At 38.1% G+C, this 20,266-nt stretch overlaps 1 protein-coding gene across 4 annotated transcripts in view; it reads left to right on the plus strand.

Moving 5' to 3' along the window:
* Positions 1-20,266, plus strand: part of tmprss2.3.L (transmembrane serine protease 2 L homeolog) — a 65,204-nt gene that overhangs the window by 22,369 nt on the left and 22,569 nt on the right. For 2 of the 4 annotated variants that reach the window (NM_001087958.1, XM_041580900.1), the window contains 7 exon segments: positions 74-199; positions 2,294-2,398; positions 4,066-4,191; positions 5,381-5,506; positions 12,770-12,895; positions 14,181-14,315; positions 17,315-17,467. In NM_001087958.1, coding sequence (NP_001081427.1) covers positions 74-199; positions 2,294-2,398; positions 4,066-4,191; positions 5,381-5,506; positions 12,770-12,895; positions 14,181-14,315; positions 17,315-17,467 — 897 coding nt within the window. 4 annotated transcript variants of the gene reach the window in all.

Genomic DNA, 20,266 nt, shown 5'->3' on the forward strand with positions numbered 1-20,266 from the left:
TGCATGTACTTATAAAAAAGAATATATTTTTTCAATGGTATTAAGAGATTTGTCTGTTTATTTCTTATAACAGTCAGTACAACCCAAAGTGTTCCATACTGCCAAAAGCGCTGTAGCTACAGTTCCAAGTGTATCTATGGCTACCAGATATGTGATGGTGTACAAGACTGCCCTTATGGAGACGATGAAAGAAATTGTGGTAAGAAATCATTACTGAATAATATTACATGTATATGGATCAAAAGTCATTACAACTTAAATGGGTTGTTCACCTTTGACTTAACTTTTAGTATGATGTAGAGAGTGATATTCTGAGAAAATTTGCAATGATTTTAATTTTGTATTATTTGTGGGTTTTAACTTAGCTTTTAGCTTTTTATTCAGCAGCTCTCCGGTTTGCAATTTCCGCCATATGGTTGCTAGGGTCCAAATTCCCCTAGCAACCATGCATTGATTTAAATAAGAGACAGGAATATGAATAATAAAAAGTAGGAACAACAATAGATTTGTAGCCTTGCAGAGAATTTTTTTTTTTTCGACGAGGTCGGTGACCCCCATTTGAAAACCGGAAAGAGTCAGAAGAAAAAAGTAAATAATTGAAACACTATAAAAAATAATAAAAACCAAATGAAAAGTTGCTTAGAATTGGCCATTAAATAAAGGGCGGCATGCCAGATTAAAAGGCTGGTGGTTTATTGCAACAGATCACAGACCATTACCTGACGCTTTTTGGGAGCAACTCCCTTAATCATAGGCTTCATATTCTATAACATACAAAAAGTTAACTTAAAGGAGAACTAAAACCTAACTAAAAAAGTAGCTAGAAATGTTGTATATTATGTTTTGGGCTTCTGTACCAGTCCAAGGCAACCACAGCCCTTTAGCAGTAATGATCTGTGTCTCCAAAGATGCCCCAGTAGCTCCCCATCTTCTTTTCTGCTGATTAGGGACTCACAATATACAGTACACATAGGGGCAGATTTATCAAGGGTCAAATTTCGAAGTTAAAAAACTTCGAAATTCGACCATCGAATTGGCCAGGTTCGATAGCCGAACTTTTCTTTTTGAATTTTTTTGGCCGTTTTCGTTCCAATTAAAATTGTTCCATCAAATCGAACAATTCGAACGATTTAATCGATCAATCGAACGATTTTCAAAAAAAATACTTTGACTTTTTAAAACTTAGCCAAATTTTGGCAATAGTTTCTAGGAGGTCCCCATAGGCTAACACAGCAATTCTATGGGGGGGTTGTGGATGCACACCTGAGGCCAATTTCAAGAAGTATAAAGCCCTGTCTAAGTAATTCAAGTAAATATGCCAGTGCATGTAATTTTGAAACAGGGTTTTTTTGTTACAAAGTTATGATCATAATATTGATAAGCCATATTGAATTACTTAGACAGGGCTTTATACTTCTTGAAATTGGCTTCAGGTGTGCATCCACAACCCCCCCATAGTAACATAGCAATTCGGCAGGTTTAAGGTGGTGTCGAAGTCAACGTTTTTTTTGAGTCAGTACTTCGATTTTCGAATGGTCGAATATTCAAAGTATTTTCAATTCGAAACAAAGTCTAATTTGGCCTGTTGATGGTCGAAGTACCCAAAAAATACTTAGAAATTCAAAGTTTTTTCATTCAAAAATTCACTTCGACCCTTAGTAAATGTGCCTCATAGAATAGAAATGTCCCAGTATAAGGCTAAAAAAAAATGAAGCACATTGGGATCTTAATAAAATCACTTTAAAATTCTATTTTTTTGCGTTGAATTGTAGCCCTTCCTTAGGACAGATGTATTAGAGAAGGTCAAGATGTAGATTATCACTATCCAAAAATCATTCCTTAAAGAAATACAAATTGCCAAAATATCTGTAATGAGTAGTGATGAGCGAATAAATTCGGCAGGTGCGAATTCGCAACAAACTTGTGCATTTTGTCGCCGCCAGAAAAACATTTTTGGACACACGTAAGAAAATTTGCTTGCATCAAAACCGTTGCATGTCACCACTATTCGGACGCCCATTGACTTTAACATCGGCGTCAAAATTGACGAGGGCGTCAAAATTTACACAGGCCTCAATTTTTGCAAATTTATCGCCGTTTCACGGGAAATTTGCAAATATTTTGGGGAAACGGGAGAAATTCGCCCATCACTGGAAATCAGTATAATAAATATCAAAGTACAAACTTAAAAGAGACATTTCCTGAATGTATATAATGAGTAGCAACAAGTTTTTAGTAGAACTATTAAAAAGATTGTTAAGTGTTATAAAAAGGTTTTGTTCTTTTTTGACAGCCACAACCTGCCTGTACTGCAGCTACTCTTACACGTGTATCTATTATTACCAGATATGTAATGGTGTACAAGACTGCCCTTATGGGGATGATGAAAGAAATTGCGGTGAGTTATCACTACTGAATTGCATTACATATTTGGCCAAAGGGAGTATTTTCAAAGCAGCTGCTTTAGATAAATATAATTCCTCAGGGAGAACATTTCCATTATGTGAGAGCACCATTCACTTGTTTATTCCAAAAATTGTCTGTCCGAGTGATTTATATTTACCCCTTATTAAAATTCATTGTTTCATATTCAGATATGGGACCTTTTATCAAGAAAGCTCGGCACCTGGGGGTTTACAGATAATCGATCTTTCCACAATTTGGATCTTCAGTCTAATAGAAAATAATTTAAACATTAAACAAACCCAATAGGCTGCTTTTGCCTCCAATAAGGATTAATTATATCTTAGTTGGGATCAAGTACAAGCTACTGTTTTATTATTACACAGAAAAAGGAAATCACCTTCAAAAATTTTAATTATTTGGATAAAATGGGAAAATGGCGCCTATGCGAGATGGCTTTTCTCTAATTCAGAGCTTTCTGGTTAATGGGTTCCCAAAAACGGATCACATACTTCTACAACTTTACAAAAAAAATCCTAGTCCAATAAATACCCTGAATTCTGGCACATAATGGGGCCTATTTATTAAACCTTAAACTCAAATTTTTAGAAGAAAAAAACTTAAATTTTTAGAGATTTATAATACCCCAAAGGTACTAAAAATCTGAAAATGCTCTAACTAAAACCTGTTGAGGTCATGTAGAAGTCAATGGCCGATGTCCTTGAAGATGTTTCTTGACATCATGATCCAAGCTTGTTTTTGTCTGATAATCCAAGAAAGTTTTTGTGGCGACAGTTTGATAAAGTTGAGTTTTTGTGGCGACAGTTTGATAAAGTCGAGTTTTCAATTCAAAATTCAAAATAGTCATAGAATTTGAAATGACCTACAAATTTGTTGCAACGTTTTTTCACACAGAATTTTTCAAGAAGAATAATCGATAAATGAGTTACATTCATGGATGGGAATAAGGTCAACCTAGTTTTAATAAAAAAACTAGATAAACTTGACTTTTAGTAAATACCCCCAATGTGTTGCTCCTTGGATAACATATGGCATCTTTCAGGGTATCTTTTCTAACTGAGTCAATTTGTAAGAGCTATAACTGTATCTTACAAAAGAAACATCTCATGAGCTAATATTAATGGCTTATTTATCAAAAATTGAATTTGAGGTTTTAGAGTTTTTTTCTTCTTCAAATGAACTCACAATTTCAAAAAACTAGAATGTTTGCTTATTTAGTCCAAATAGAAAAGGTTTGATTGAATACAACCAGGTAAAAAAAGATTCGAATACCTTTATTTTGTGTGCGTGTAAATTCAAAAATCTTGGAATTGAAATAAAATGGCTTGAATATTGCCTAGGACAACCCCCATTGACTTGCACATGAACTCTCAAGATTTTAGATGCTGAAGTTTTACATTCAAATTTTTTTGTGCTAAATAAATGGCAAACATTCAAGTTTTTGAAAATATAACTTGAATTTGTGAGTTTCTGTGCAAAATTGTGGCAAAAATTTTAATTTGAACATTGTTAAATCAGCCCCTATGTGTAGTAATAGAGAGGCTCTCAAGAGTAAGTTTATAAAGTTTTTAATAGGACAAATAAAATAATATTTTATTCAGTAATTTATATTAATAGGTTTTGTTCTTTTTTTTTTTACAGCCACTAAAACCCCGAGCACACCAACCTGTCAAATGTACTGTAGCTACTATTACACATGTATCTATGGCTACCAGATATGTAATGGTGTACAAGACTGCCCTTATGGAGACGATGAAAGAAATTGCGGTGAGAAATCACTACCTATTAGCATTACATGTTTGGCCGAAGGGAGTATTTTCAAAGCAGCTGCTTTAGATAAATATAATTCATATAATAACATTTCCATTATGTGACAGTACCATTCCAAAAATTGTCTCTCCAAGTGATTTACATTTACCCCTCTTTAAAGTCCATTCTGTTTCATATACAGATTTACAAAAAGGCCAGTTTCCAATAAATACCCTGAATCCTGGCACATAATGGGGCCTATTTATCAAACCTTGAATTTTTATAGCCGAGTTTTCAAAAGGGTATTTTTTCCTGAAAGCTGTTTTTCTGTTCCATAATTCCTCAGAGAGAATGTTCTCATTATGTGACTTGTTTTTTCTGGAAACTGAGGACTCGTTGAGTTAGAATTCGTTTCTACTACGCTAATTCACTAAAATGCAAAGTTGCATCCTGGGTGCTGAACGCTGGTGACTTTTTCATAGCGAAGATTCTATAACGTTTTTTTGTGCCTAGCGAAAAGTTGCTAGTGTTCTTTCGCTTTGGTCAATTTGAATAGGGCGGGTACATTAAAGTTGTATGGACATCTTTATTAGAGATGTTGGTGCAAATGCTTGAAATGGCCACTTTTTTATTACAACTGTCCGAGGAATAAAGATAAAGAGATTATATAATGCCCTAGACATGAGCCCACTGTAAAATGAATGTTCCATTTTCCTCAAACGTCTGGACTTTTGCAGGCAATCCCGCTTAGCAAAAGAAAAAGTCGCCGGCGTTTTTTTAACTTTAATGCATTTGCTTATTTATTAAAAAATCTGAATGGAAAAGATACGATTGAAAAAAATTTAAACACCTCGAAATTGTGAGCATACAAACTCAAAAAACTTGGAATTGAAATTAAATGGCTTGAATATTGCCTAAGACAACTCCCATTGACTTCCACATGAACTCTCAAGCTTTCAGATACTCGAAGTTTTACATTAGATTTTTTTGTGCTTAATAAATGGCAAACATTCAAGTTTTTGAAAATATAATTTGAATTTGTGAATCGTTGAAAAAGTTCTAATTTGAACATAGATAAATCAGCCCTTACATGTAATAATAGAGAAGCTCTCAACAGTAAGTTTATATGTATAAGTCTTTAATAGGACTAATAAAAGAGTGTTTTTTTCAGTAAATTGTATTGAGGTTTTGTTCTGTTTTTTTACAGCCACTAAAACCCCGAGCATACCAACCTGCCAAATGTACTGTAGTTACACATCCACGTGTATCTATGGGTACCAGATATGTAATGGTGTACAAGACTGCGCTTATGGAGATGATGAAAGAAATTGCGGTGAGAAATCAATACTGACTAGAAGTGCAAATCACTATTGAATAGTAATGCATTTTCAGCAGACAGGATATGATGTAAGCGATATAAGATTGAGGAAGATCTAGCTTAATTTTAGCAGTTCACCTGGTCTGAGGTGGCAACTGAGGTAACGTTCAGTAAAATATGCACTTTAGTAAATTAGCGGAGCAACGACCATTCGCCTGAACAAAAAGTCGCCTGGAGATATAGTGTGAACGAATGATAGCCACGGCCTCTTTTTCTAGCAAATTGTCGTCTGTGCCTGTTAGTGAATTGGTGAATTCGCTAGCGATGGATATTTCTGCCCCATGGTGTCTTTCCAGGTAACTTTCATCTTTCAATGTGTAATAGTTATAACTGTAACTTACAAAAGAAACATTTCATGAGCTAATATGAATATGTTTACCAAAAATCTAATATGTGAGGTTTAAGAACAAATTCACAATCCAAAAAAACTTGAATGTTTGCTTATTTATTCAAAAATCTGAATGGAAAAGATTTGATTGACATTAAAGTCCACATGAACTCTCAAGCTTTCAGATACCAAAGTTTTACATTCAAGTTTTTTTTGTACAAGACTGCGCTTATGGAGATGATGAAAGAAATTGCGGTGAGAAATCACTACTGAATAGCATTACATGTTTGGCCCGAAGGGAGTATTTTCAAAGCGGCTGCAGCAGATAAATATAATTCCTCAGAGAGAAAATTTCCATTATGTGACAGTACTATTAAGTTTATTCCAAAAAATTGTATCTTCAAGTTATCTACATTTGCCCCTTTTTAAAATCCATTCTGGATCATAAACAGCAGGAGCGCTGTCCCATTATGATCTATATCCATAAAACCATTGCTAGCATTCATGAAAAATATTAATTAAATATTATATTGATTTATGAGAGAATTTAGATTTCTATATTCAACAAACAACTATTTCTTCTGTAACCTTAACATAATAAATATATGAATGAAAAGTATGAAATGGGAGGGTGAAATAGACAAGCTGTTTGTTGACAGTGTCTTGAGATCTACTGATCAACAGCTAAAGGTCTAGAGGTACATCCCGATCTACCTTTTGGGCACCCCTGATATACAGAATTACAGAATTACAAGTCCAGTTTATAATAAATACCCTGAATTATGGCGCATAATGGGGCCCGTTTGATAAATCTTGAATTTTTCTAGTCAAGTTTTTCAAGGGGAAAACTGGAATTTTTAGAGGAAAAAAAAAAATTTTAAGAGAATTTTGGACATATTTATTAAAGGTAGAATTTCAAATTAATTTTTTTTTACTCTAATAAATTCTAATATACTCACAACTCGAATGGGAGGTTGAAGACGAAATGTGAACATCTAATATTCGACCCCAACCTTGACAGTCTCCCCTCATAATTTAAGTCTTTCCCTCCCTCTAACCAATTTAGTTGCACTTAGACTCTGCACTCTCTCCAGCTCATTTATATCCCTCTTAAGGACTGGTGGAGAAGAATCAAATTAGAACTGTTTTCATTGTATAGGTGGGATAAATCTCAAGTTTACATTTGATTTGGGGGATTAAAATTTGAATGTGTGAATTTTGGCACCAAATTTTTTTTTGGAAAATTCGAATTTACTATTCGACCTTTATTTGCCCTTTATTATACCTCAAAGCTGCTAAAAATCAGAATCTGAAAATGTTCTGTCCTCCCTACGTATTACCCTGGGGCAGTGTGTAGTTCAACATGCAGATAAACCTCCCCACACTCCAATAAAGAGACTGTGAACTGAAGTCTGTAGATTTTACTGGATGGCAAAGGGGAATAGGTGAAACTGTAACATTGTCTTTAGGGACAGGTTTGTTTCTTGTGATGCACAAGGATGTCGGTCCTGAGAGCCAAGTTGTGTCTTACAGATCACTTGCTGTTACAGCGGGGTCTGCTGGGTTGTAGTCCCATACAGTCTCTTTGGTCTCTGTGCCTGTCTTGGTTGTGATGAGCTCAGCTAGCTCTACAGCTAGAACCGCAGCACAGAGTTCTAGTCTGGGTATAGTGTGTTCAGGAATTGGTGCCAGCTTTGTCTTACCCATAAGAAACCCAATGTGACATTGTCCATAGATTTCCATAGGTTTGAAGTATGCTACAGCAGCTATGGCTTTGACAGAAGCATCAGAGAACACACAAAGTTTTTGGCTTTGTACCTCTGTAGAAGGTATTGGGGCATATGGGCGTGTAACACAAAGGTTGGAAAAAGTTGCTAGAGAACTTCTCCATTCTGTCCATAAAGTCTTTTTGTCAGGAGCCAATGGGATGTTCCAATCGGGTGTTTCAAGGGTTAAGTCTCTTAGAGGTGCTGTACCTTGTATGGTGACAAGAGCAGTGAATCCTAAAGGATCACAAAGGCTATTTATTGTGACCAGAATACCTCTGCAAGTGAAGGGTTTCTCTTCCCTGTTTACTTGGAAGGCAAAGGTATCAAACTTTATGTCCCACAGAAGCCCGAGGATCCGTTGCACGAGTAAAGAGTCAGCTCCCAAGTCTAAGTCTCTTAGATCATTTGAATGTGAAGAGAAGGCTTCCATCACTACTTTGTTGTTAGAAGCTACTTTGTAAGGCCTGAGGTTGGAGCAGGCGAGTGCTTCCTGCACTCTTTTGAAGACTGATTGCAGCTTCGCTTGAAGGTAGCGATTTTAAGCAGTCATCTGCATAGAAGTCTTTTTCTACTAATTGCCTGACATCTGACCCATATTTTACCTCACTTTATTGAGCAGAGCGTCTGAGTCTGTGCATCGCAACTGCAGGCGAAGGACTGTTGCCAAAGATGTGCACCCTCGTAGGGTACTCTGTGATCTCTTTGGAAGGGTTGTTATCTCTGAACCTAAAAAGGTAGAGGGGTGATCCAACTGTTTGAATCGTGTTTAACTAGTCCTTGTTTCATTATTTTTGGAAAGAGTTTATCCTCAATAGACATTGCCAATTGGTTATCCTCTTTTGTTCTCTGGAACACTGTGCATCTCAAATGATCTTGATCACTGTCACAGGTGAGATTATCATCGGAAATGTTTGGTGGTGTGTGTACCAGGCTGGTGCTGTAAGATTTTTCCTTTATTAGGAACTGGTTGTGGCATGGTGGGATAATGGAGGGGTGTCCATTTTTTTAGTGTGTTTGTCAGCATGCTGTTTACGCAGACTGGTTTGCGTACACTTCCAAGGCAAGTGTCTCTTATTATGACCCATCCGAGATCTAACTTCTGGGCATAAAGTGCATTGTGGGGGCCATTAATCTGGTCCCTTGCTTTGTGGACCCGTAGCATATCTCTTCCAAGGAGAAGCATTATCTGAGCCTTGGGTTCAAGTCCGGGGATTAAGTGCATTATACGTTTCAAGTGTAGGGATTTCAGATCTATTATCGGGGATCTGGTTGCATTCAATTATAGTTGGTAAGGGTAGACATACCTTTCCATCTATGGACTCTACTTGGTCTTGATAACTCCTGCACATGTTTTTAGAGAGTAAGGAGTGTTTGGGTCCTTAATAACATTAAATGCATCAAAGAAAGCTGGGCAGGCTAAAGATCTGTTGCTCTGGTCATCCAGGATTGCATAGAGCTTAATGCCTTTATCTGTTTGGCCTGTCGGGTATACTTTGACCAGGCAAATTTTGGATCAGGATCTGCCGCCTAAGGCACCGTTGCAGATTTCTGTGCAATGAGAACTGACCTCTATGGTGTTTGTGGCACTGTCATCTTCCTCCCCGCCATGCTTGCTGGTGCTCTTGGTGTAAGGTACAGTCCACGGGGCTGGCCCAGGGTGTAAAACTGTATTGTGATGTGTGCTGTCACATTCTGTGTATTTTACACTGAACTGACAGTCCTTGGCAAGATGAGACGTTGATGAACAGCACTTGTAGCAGATGCTGTTTTCCTTTAGGTAGGCTTTGCGGTCTTCTATGGACTTCTCTCTGAAGGCTCTGCATTTCAGAAGAGGGTGAGGCATTTGGTGTAAAGGACACTGCTTATCAGGGTCTTTGTGCCTTGTCTCCTCATGAGAAGGTTCTGCAGATCTGTGAAAAGAATCTAAAGAGGAAGCATTAGTTTTGTGTACTGTTACTGCTGCTTTGCAAGTATTAGATACTGAAAGGGTGGCATGTGACAAAGTGAAATCAAAACTGGGGTCATTTCTCATCTTGGCTTGTTGGTATACAAAGTCCATGAATACAGTGAAGGGAGGAAATGGGACATTGTGCACTTCTTTGAATTTTGACCCATGTACCATCCACCGCTCTTGTAAATTGTAGGGCAACTTTTGCACTATGGGGTTAACACCTCTGGTTGTGTCAAGAAATGCAAGTCCAGGTAAGTCTCTTTCAGCTTTGGCTACCTGTAGCTCCATTAACAGGTCACTTAGTTCCCTAAGTTTTTGGTAACCTTTATTAGATATTTTAGGGAAGTCGTCAATTCTTTTGAAAAGTGCATTCTCTACTACCTCTGCTGAGCCATAGCACTCGTTAAGTCTGTGCCAGATCATTCTGAGACCAGTCTCTGGGTGGTTTATGTTGATCACCCTGATTCTTTTGGCATGCTCTGCAGACTCGGTACCTAGGTATTTGACGCTGACTGAAAGGTCTAAGCCTTTGATAGTGTTTTGGAAGGAGGATCGCCAGGCTCTGAAGTCTTCTGGGCAGTAGTTGAACTTTTCAAGTCCTTTTGTGATTAGCTCTCGCCGTGCGAAGAACTTGGCAAAGTCCATTGTGACCTGGTTAGTACCAGGATAGGTAGGTGGATGAGTCTAACATTGGGAAGGTATAGTGTACTCATACCTGTCTGGAGGTTCTCTTTTGGGCTGGTCTGTGACATACTGCTTTAACATAGTAGAAGAAGCTGGTGCGGGGTTAACCCTAGGCTTGGGTACCTGGCTGAAGTGGGTGCTGTAAGCAGGATCAGTGTGGTCTCTCTGATGCAATTACAGCTTGCTGATGGCCTTTGGAGGTGTGGTTCGGTTTGGTTCAGGGGCAGCATGTTGGCCTGGTTGTTGTGCTGAAAGAGAATCTGTGTCCTGTTTGGAGTGCTGGTAGACATACTCTCTCGTGCATTGTAGTGGATCTTGGGGTTCTATCTCCAGATTGGGTACCTTGCTGTGTCTTTCACTGTCAGGGTACACAATCATCTCTAGAGCCTCTGCTTCCGCTATGGCTGCTGCAGCTTCCTTCTCTATGGCCAGTTTTTTTTTTCTAGGGATGCTTCTAAGTGTGCACTCTCTGCTTCTAAGCATGCACTCTCTGTTTTCCTTTCTGCTTCTAAGCATTCACTCTCTGCTTTCCTTTCTGCTTCTAAGCGTGCACTCTCTGCTTCCCTTTCTGCTTCTAAGCATGCACTTTCTGCTTCTAAGCGTATACTCTCTGCTCCTAACAGTGCTTTCTTTACCTTTGCCTCCATTTCCCTCTCTGCGAAGGCAGCACGGGCCTTTGCTGCTTCTGCTTTTGTGCCGGCAATGGCGGCAGCATTAGTAACAGATGAGCGTTGAGAGGAGCCTGAGACCTGGGATCTGGTCACTAATGAGGATGTTCTTTTCTGTGACATTATGTAACACTGGATAAGCTTTTGTAGTGGCTCCTCTGTGCTGTAATGACTTAATAGCAGTGTCTGTATCCGGATCTCTGTAATATGCTGTTGTCTGCACTTGCAATGTAGCTGGTTTAATCACTTGTGTGGCAGCTGCTGTTTTACTGCACATGCGGTGAGTTATAGTTTATCCCACCGATAAGGCAGCCGCTTTTTCACTGTTCTGTCCTCCCTACTTATTACCTTGGGGCAGTGTGTAGTTTGACATGCAGCTAAACCTCCTCACACTCCAATAAAGATACTGTGAACTGAAGTCTGTAGATTTTACTGGATGGCAAAGGGGAATAGGTGAAATTGTAACAAATAACAGAAATAGGGTAAATAGATTGCAATGAACAGTGCAATATAAACATATATGCATATAAATGCAACATCAAATGCTAGCTGGCATGAAAAGTCTATGCAGCAATGTCTCTGGGGTGCTGGCAGCTGTGGAGGTGATTTGGTGCAACTTTTTGATTACCAGCGATGCTACCATGAGGAGAGATGAAACTGTGTGTGCTTCTTCCACAGCATGGTCTGTAAAATGGAGTCCTGGCTCCCACAAGGCATTGCTCTAGGTCACATGGTGAGACTATGGTAGCCTGATTAGTTCAAATTCTGCCATAAGCATTATGGAGGAGTAGAATGGATAGGAAGTGACCTTGTATAATTACAGCAAGTGTCCAGCAGAGGGGGCCCACAGCATGAGAATTGGGAAATCCAAAAACAGGGTAAAAGAGTATGCTGGAGACATGACAGAAAATACTCCAGCTAAAACCTCCTGAGGTCATAAAGAAGTCAATGGCAGATGTCCCTGAAGATGTTTCTTGACATTGTGATCCACACTGGTTTTTGTCCGATAATTCGATAAAGTTGAGTTTTTGCGTGACAGTTTGATAAAGTTGAGTTTTCGAATCATCAATTCGAAAAAGTCGTACCATTTCAATTAAGGCACAAATTTGTTTCAATGTTTTGTCACACTGAGTTTTTCAAGAAGAATAATTGATAAATGATTTACTGTACAATGGATGGGAATTAAGTTGAGTTTGTTTTAGTAAAAAAATTAGATAAACTCAACTTTTAGTAAATACCCCAATGTGTTGCTCCTTGGATAACATGTGGCCTTTTTCAGGGTATCTTTTGTAACAGAGTCAATGTGTAAGAGCTATAACTGTATCTAAACAAATAATGAATTTATAAGGTTTTAAAGGTATTTTTCTTCTTCAAATAAACTAGAATGTTTGCTTATTTATCAAAACATCTGAAAAGAAAAGGTTCGATTGAATACAATCATGTAAAAATTAGAACACCTTGAAATTGTGAACATATAAATTCAAAAATCTTGGAATTTAAATAAAATGGCTTGAATATTGCCTAGGACAACTGTCATTGACTTCTACATGAACTCTCACGCTTTTAGATGCTGAAGTTTTACATTTCAGTTTTTTGTGCTAAATAAATAGCAAACATTCAAGTTTTTGAAAATATTACTTGAATTTGTTTTTGTGCAAAAAAAATCCAATTGTGGCAAAAATGTGAATGTTGTTAAATCAGCCCCTATGTGTATTAATAGAGAAGCTCTCAAGAGTAAGTTTATAAAGTCTTTAAAAGGACAAATAAAAAAAAATCAGTAAATTGTATTAAGAGGTTTTGTTCTGTTTTTTTTTACAGCCACTAAAACCCCGAGCATACCAACTTGCCAATTGTACTGTAGCTACTATTACACATGTATCTATGCCTACCAGATATGTAATGGTGTATTAGACTGCCCTTTTGGAGACGATGAAAGAAATTGTGGTAAGAAATCACTACTGAATAACATTTGTTTTCTCATTTATTTGAATCGAAGAAATCATAATACTTTTATTACATATATGACAGCCCCACTGTCCTAACTGCTACCCATTAGTGATGGGAGATTAAATTCACCAGGTGCAAATTTGCGGCAAATTTCCATGTTTGCCGCAAATTTGCACAAAAAAATCAGATCAGAATTCAGAAAAATCAGAATTCCACATCTTCACAGCTCTCACTGTAAATAAACTCCTTCCAAATATTTAAGCGGGACCTCTTTTCTTCTAATCGGAATGGATGACCTTGTGTCAGCTGGAATGAGCTACTGGTAAATAAAGCATTAGAGATATTATTATATGATCCCCTTATATATTTATACATTGTTATCATATCAACCCTTAGGCTCCTCTTCTCCAGCATAAACAATCCCAACTTTCCTCATAGCTAAGATTTTCCATACCTTTTAGCAACTTAGTTGCCTTTCTCTGTACCCTCTCTAATACAATAATGTCCTGTTTGAGCGATGGAGACCAAAACTGTATGGCATATTCTAGATGGGGCCTTACCAGTGCTCTATAAAGTGGAAGAATAACCCCCTCCTCTCATAAATCAATGCCCCTTTTTATACAGCTCAAGACCTTATTTGCCCTTGATGCTGCTGACTGGCATTGCTTGATACAGCCAAGTTTATTATCTACAAGAACTCCAAGGTCCTTTTCCATTTTGGATTTGCCTAGTGCATTTCCATTAAGGGTATAAGTGGCTTGGATATTTGTACATCCCAGGTGCATGACTTTACATTTATCCATATTGAATCTTATCTGCCACCCCAATTGCCAGTTTGTCAAGATCATGTTGCAAGGATGCCGCATCCTGGAAGGAATTAATTGGGCTGCATAGTTTTCTGTCGGTAGAGAATGTACCATTATCAAGCACCTGCTGTACCCGATCTTTTAGCCAGTTTCTTATCCATGTGCAAATGACTGCATTAAGCCCAACAGTTTAGAAAGCAGTCGTTTGTGGGGCACAGTATCAAGCGCTTTGGCAAAATACAAATAGATCACATCTACTGCTCCCCTGCAGTCCAGCATCTTACTTACCTCATCATAAAAAGCAATCAGATTGTTCTGACATGACCTGTCCTTCATAAAGCCATGCTGATTGCTTCTCATAATGCCAACTTGTTTGATGAACTGTGTAGTAGCACCAATCATTATATTGTTGTAAAGTTCTCAAAAAAAGTATATTTCAATAAATGTTAAAAAGTGGTTTGTTTTTGTATTTACAGTCATAGCAACAACAGGCACGCCAACCTGCCAAATATATTGTTGGGATTTCATGTTCGATTACACATGTATCTATGCCTACCAGATGTGTGATGGTGTAAGACAATGCTATTATGGAGATGATGAACGTAATTGTGGTAAGAAATGATTCATGTAAAGTATTTACTTTACTGTATTGTAAGGCACTACATGTGCTATTTTTCTGTGTATATGCATTTTATCAACAGATTGGACCCTCCCTCCTGCCACAAACATTAGAGAGTAAAAGTCAGGAAAGGTTTTGCAGATCACATTAGTGCAAAGGATCAAGTCTGCTACAGTCACTATGGTGGAACGGAAACCAAAGTTAATGGGAAAAAACATTGTTAGTTGAGATATTTTTCCCCAAGGGGGCTTTCTTAATTGAGTGTAACATACCCATGGGTGGGCCTGAGGTGGGATGATAATGTGACTAATAGAATTAAGTCAAAGGCAACTGGACGTTTAGAGTTTTTTTTGAAAATGCGACTGGATCCCACTTTCACACACATGTGAGTTTCAGCCAACACCTTACTGAAGTTCAATGGAACCACTGTGATTGAATATGTGTGACTTTACTACCCGCAAGGGTTTAAATGCCGGGCGAATTCCCTGCCACTTCAGTTGAACTGAAGAAGCCACTCGGATGTGTTTTGAAATGTTTTCAAGAAAAACTCTAAATGTCCAGTTGCCTTTGATGTAATTCTACTAGATATGTATTTCTAGAAGCCCAGCCTGGAGGTCAGTGTACAGTAGGTGGAATGTGACATAAAGGGCCAAATTCAATTTAATGAGATTAAGGCTTATCACATGTAAAGTCATGGACGTGATTCCATTTGAGATGCAATTCAATTTAGAAAAACTTTTCTTGTAGTTTATTGAGTGAAAACCCTATTGAAGTCTATGGGGAAAAAACTGGAACGGAATTTGGAGAAAAGATTTTTCTCCTAGAATTGAATCTCCTCCAGGACTTTTCACGTGATAAACCATGAGATACGTTTTTCTCCCTGAATTGAATCTGGCCCAAAATATCATAATATCAAATATGGGCCTGAAATCATAGATGGCTTATATAAAGGTTTAATACATATCTAACCGTGTTAAGAGTAAAGGGGCACCTGACCACCTGGACCAAATATGGAGGTTTGAGCCCAGACGGCCTTAAAACTATGGCTTTACTTCCACTGAAAGCCAAATGGCACCCACATTATCTTGCTATTTAACTATAACTACTTAATACGTTTGTGCATATTAATCTATATATAAAATCTGTATACAGTGTATGGTTCAAATTATTTACAGATTGCAATATGCATGACTGTCCCTGTCTATAAATATATATTTATTAATAGATATATAGATATATATATATATAGTCCAAATACTGGTGCACTCAAAACAATCGTTAATGCCTAGGTGCTGGTTATAACAGAACATGTATACAGCAACAAAAAACCGCACACACAGGCCTTTTCAAAGGTGCAAAATCCAAAAATGATGTTTATTCCAACGTTTCGGCTATTCACTTAAGCCGTCATCAGGACGGCTTAAGTGAATAGCCGAAACGTTGGAATAAACATCATTTTTGGATTTTGCACCTTTGAAAAGGCCTGTGTGTGCGGTTTTTTGTTGCTGTATAGATATATATATATATATATATATAGATATAAATACATATATACATATACTCTATACACGGAGAAAGAAAAATTCTCAGCAGCAAGCATAGTAACATAGTAACATAGCAAGTTAGGTTGAAAAAAGACTAACATCCATCAAGTTCAACCTTTAAATCTGAATATAACCTGCCTAACTGCTAGTTGATCCAGAGGAAGGCAAAATAAAAAACCTTCTAAAGCCTCTCCAATTTGCTTCAGGGGGGGAAAAATTCCTTCCTGACCCCAAAATAGCAATGGGACCAGTCCCTGGATCAACTTGTACTATGAGCTATCTCCCATATCCCTGTATTCCCTCACTTGCTAAACACCATCCAACCCCTTCTTAAAGCTATCTAATGTATCAGCCTGTACCACTGATTCAGGGAGACAATTCCACATCTTCACAGCTCTCACTGTAACAAACCCCTTCTCAATATTTAGGCAGAACCTCCTTTCCTCTAATTGGAATGAGTGCCCTCTTGTCAGCTGCAAAGACCTACTGGTAAATAAAGCATTAGACAGGTTATTATATATTCATTCATAGTTATCATTTTCCTCCTAAAGCATCTCTTCTCCAGCATGAACATCCCCAATTTGGCCAGTCTTTCCTCATAGCTGAGATTTTCCATTCCTTTTACCAGCTTAGTTGCCCTTCTCTGTACCCTCTCTAATACAATAATGTCCTGTTTGAGTGATGGAGACCAAAACTGTACGGCATATTCTAGATGGGGCCTTACCAGTGCTCTATACAGTGGAAAAATTACCCACTTTTTCCGTCAATCAATTCCCCCTTTAATACAGCTCCAGACCTTATTTGCCCTGGATGCCGGCATTGTAGCTACAGCCAAGTTTATTATCTACAAGAATTCCAATGTCCTTTTCCATTATGGATTTGCCTAGTGCAGTCCCATTAAGGGTATATGTGGCTTGGATATTTTTACATCCAGGTACATAACTTTACAGTTATCCACATTGAATCTCATCTGCCACTTAGCCATCCCAATTGCCAGTTTGTCAAGATCCTGCTGCAAGGATGCTGCATCCTTAATGGAACTAATTGGGCTGCATAGTTTTATGACAGTAGAGAATGTCCCATTATCAAGCACCCTCTGTACCCGATCCTGTAGCCAGTTTCCTATCCATGTGCAAACGACTTCATTAAGCCCAACAGACCTTAGTTTAAAAAGCAGTCGTTTGTGGGGCACAGTATCAAACGCTTTGGCAAAACACAAATTAATCTATGCTCCCCCGCAGTCCAGCATCTTACTTACCTCTTCATAAAAAGCAATCAGATTTTTCTGACATGACCTATCCTTCATAAAGCCATGCTGATTGCTTCTCATAATGCCAACTTGTTTGATGAAATGTGTAGCAGCACCAATCATTATATTGTTATAAAGTTCTAAAAAAAAAGTATTTTTCAATAAATGTTAAAAAGTAGTTTGTTTTTGTATTTACAGTCACAGCAACCACAACAACAGCAACAACCACAAGCCCGCCAACCTGCCAAATATATTGTATGAATTTCATGTACTATTACACGTGTATCTATGCCTACCAGATGTGTGATGGTGTAAGACAATGCTATTATGGAGATGATGAACTTAATTGTGGTAAGGAATGATTCATGTATAGTATTTACTTGTCACGGTCGGCACCCTAAATTCAGAACCAATGCTAAGCACCCTGTTCTCGGCTCTTGCTTCTGCCTTTAACAGCCGCCTTTCAGCTCGGGAGGAGCCCTCAGCTAATCAGATGCCGCCAGGTCTTATTAAGAGAGGGGCCAAGCGAAGGGTTCTGAACAAGCAAAGGGGCACGATGGTGAAGCAGAAGTCTTTTGGGCAGAAGGTCACAGTACAAGGCGTAGACAGAAAGTGAAGTCAGATCAGGCCGGGTCGTGGCAGGCAGAGTACAAACGGAGTCAGGCAGGCAAGGGTCAAAACCAGGAGATCAATCAGAAAGGGATACAGATGCAGCGGAGTTGGTTATCAGGCAGGGGTCAGGATTCAGAAGTCAGGATAGTCAGTAGCAGGCAGGGGTCACAACAGAGAATCAGATCGCAGAAATACAAAAGTTTAAATAGCACAGAGGCATCAGGAACTTCACAATGAAAGCATTTAATGGGCAATGAACTATCTTGCTTCTTTCCCTGCTCCTGAGCTCACCCACAAGTGCCCCTGTCTGGCAGCTTGATCACTGCAGGGGTGCTAAGCCCAACTTTTGTCCTTTTTGGAGCCAGAAAACTGCTCACTTAATACACCGCCGCTGACTCTCGCTCCTAGAGTGACTATTACACAAACGTCTACCACTAGTATACTGAATATTCTTATTTATCTAGGTCATGATATTTAGTATCTAGTAGAATTAAGTCAAAGGTAACTGGACATTTAGCGTTTTTCTTAAAAACGCAACTGGATCACACTTTCACAAATCTATGATCTTCAGCCAACATCTTACTGAAGTTCAATGGAACCATTGTGATTGGATATCTGTGACTTTACTACCCTTAAGGGTTTAAATGCCAGGAAATTCCCTACCACTTCAGTTGAACTGAAGAAGCCACTTGGATGAGTGGTGAAACTTTTTCAAGAAAAACTCTAAGGGGCAGATTCATTATGGGTCAAATTGAAAATTCAAATTTTTTAATTTTTTTGGGGGTCAAAACTAAATTTGTGAATTATCCAAAACTCAATATGAGTTTTAATTTGAATTTCGAGATTTATCAAACTCTGGCCCTTTAAAAATTCAAATTTGACTATTCACCACATAAAACCTGCCGATTTCATGGTAATGAAAGTCAATGGTAGAGGTCCACGGACCAATTTGGACATGTTACTAGCCTTCCTGACATTCAGTTATTTTTAGAGAAAAAACTCGAATCGAGTTTAGTCGAATTAGATTCGAATTTGATTTGAGTTTTCGAGTCAGTAAAATTTGTGCTAGTTTTATATATTAGATTTTTTTTCATAAATAACCCCCCCAATCGAATTTTGAGTATATTCAAATTTAATAGAGTTAAAAAAACTCACATGAATTCAAAATTCGACCTATAATAAATGTGCCTTACCATGTCCAGTTGCCTTTGACTTAATTCTACTAGATATTCTATCACTAGATAAACTTCCCCTAACCAGTAACCTGCTCAGACCCACTCCTGTACCTGCCTCCCCACAAGATTGGACCAGGAAGGGAGCCCCGAGCACATGTGCACAAGTGTACTTTTATACACTGCCACCTACTGGGCAAGCAATGCACTAGATCCAATTACAATAGACCCAGGAAAAAGGAAACAGCTGCCTGGGTAAATCAAAGGACCACTTAGGTGTCCAAAAATAGAGCAAAAACTCTACATAAGTAAAAGTTTAGCAGATTTTTTTTACCTCAACTAACAGGGTCCCCCCCCCCCTAAATGTTGAGTGAGTCTCCACACAGGCATTAATTCATTCTTTTCTGAACCCATAAATAGTCGGGATTTATTAACAAAAAAAGACTGTGCCAGGGAAATGCTGGTGAGGTTGAATAGTCTCTAATATGTTATTTTTTTTATTTTCCCAGTTTATTAAAACATTTTTAGTTTTTAGCCTCATTTAAATGATTGCAATAATGTGATTCTCCCCGAGTGCATGGGAATATTTTGTCTCGTTTTTCTTAAATAGGGTAGCTTGGAGAAAAAAACGTTAAGTCAGCATAGTTGTGTTTTTTTTTCACCTCTCGCTTTTCCTCCCTCAACCTCGAAATTTAGTAAATAGGCCTCCCATTGATAAGTGTCCCACTCCCCTGTAGACTTAAGTACCTGGGGTCTTTATTTTCTGGTGTGTAAAGGAGGGAAATTGGTTAATTTCCCTGGATTCCCAAAGCAGCAATTCATTATCTGACCTACTCAAAGTGGCTACTGGTCTGAAAAGTCCTTTAAGGCAACAGGCAATTATAAGAAATTGTCTTTTCATAGCCAGTTAATTAAAAAAAAATAGATGTACAATATGTCAGTTTGTATATTGTGTGGGTGGTCTTTGTAGATGGGATGGGAGCCTGAAGGCCATTTAGGGGGAAGTTTATGCTAAAAGCTTATATACAGTCCCATATATATTTCTTGAAGCCCCGCCTGGAGGTCAGTGTACAGTAGGTGGAATGTGACATAAAGGACCAAATTCAATTCAAATTGAATAGGTGACACATATAAAGATTTAATACATACAGTATCTAACCTTGTTAAGAGTAAAGGGACACCTGACCACAAAGTGGATCAAATATGGAGGCTTAAACCCAGAAGGTCTGGAAACTATGGCTTTACTTACTACAGTGAGGGCCAAATGGCACCCGCATTATCTTGCTATGTAACCATAACTACTTTATACAGCTCTGCATATTAATCTATATATAAAATCTGTATACAGTGCATGGTTTACATTATT

The sequence above is a fragment of the Xenopus laevis genome, chromosome 2L (genome assembly GCF_017654675.1).
Source record: "Xenopus laevis strain J_2021 chromosome 2L, Xenopus_laevis_v10.1, whole genome shotgun sequence".
NCBI classification, from domain to species: domain Eukaryota; kingdom Metazoa; phylum Chordata; class Amphibia; order Anura; family Pipidae; genus Xenopus; species Xenopus laevis.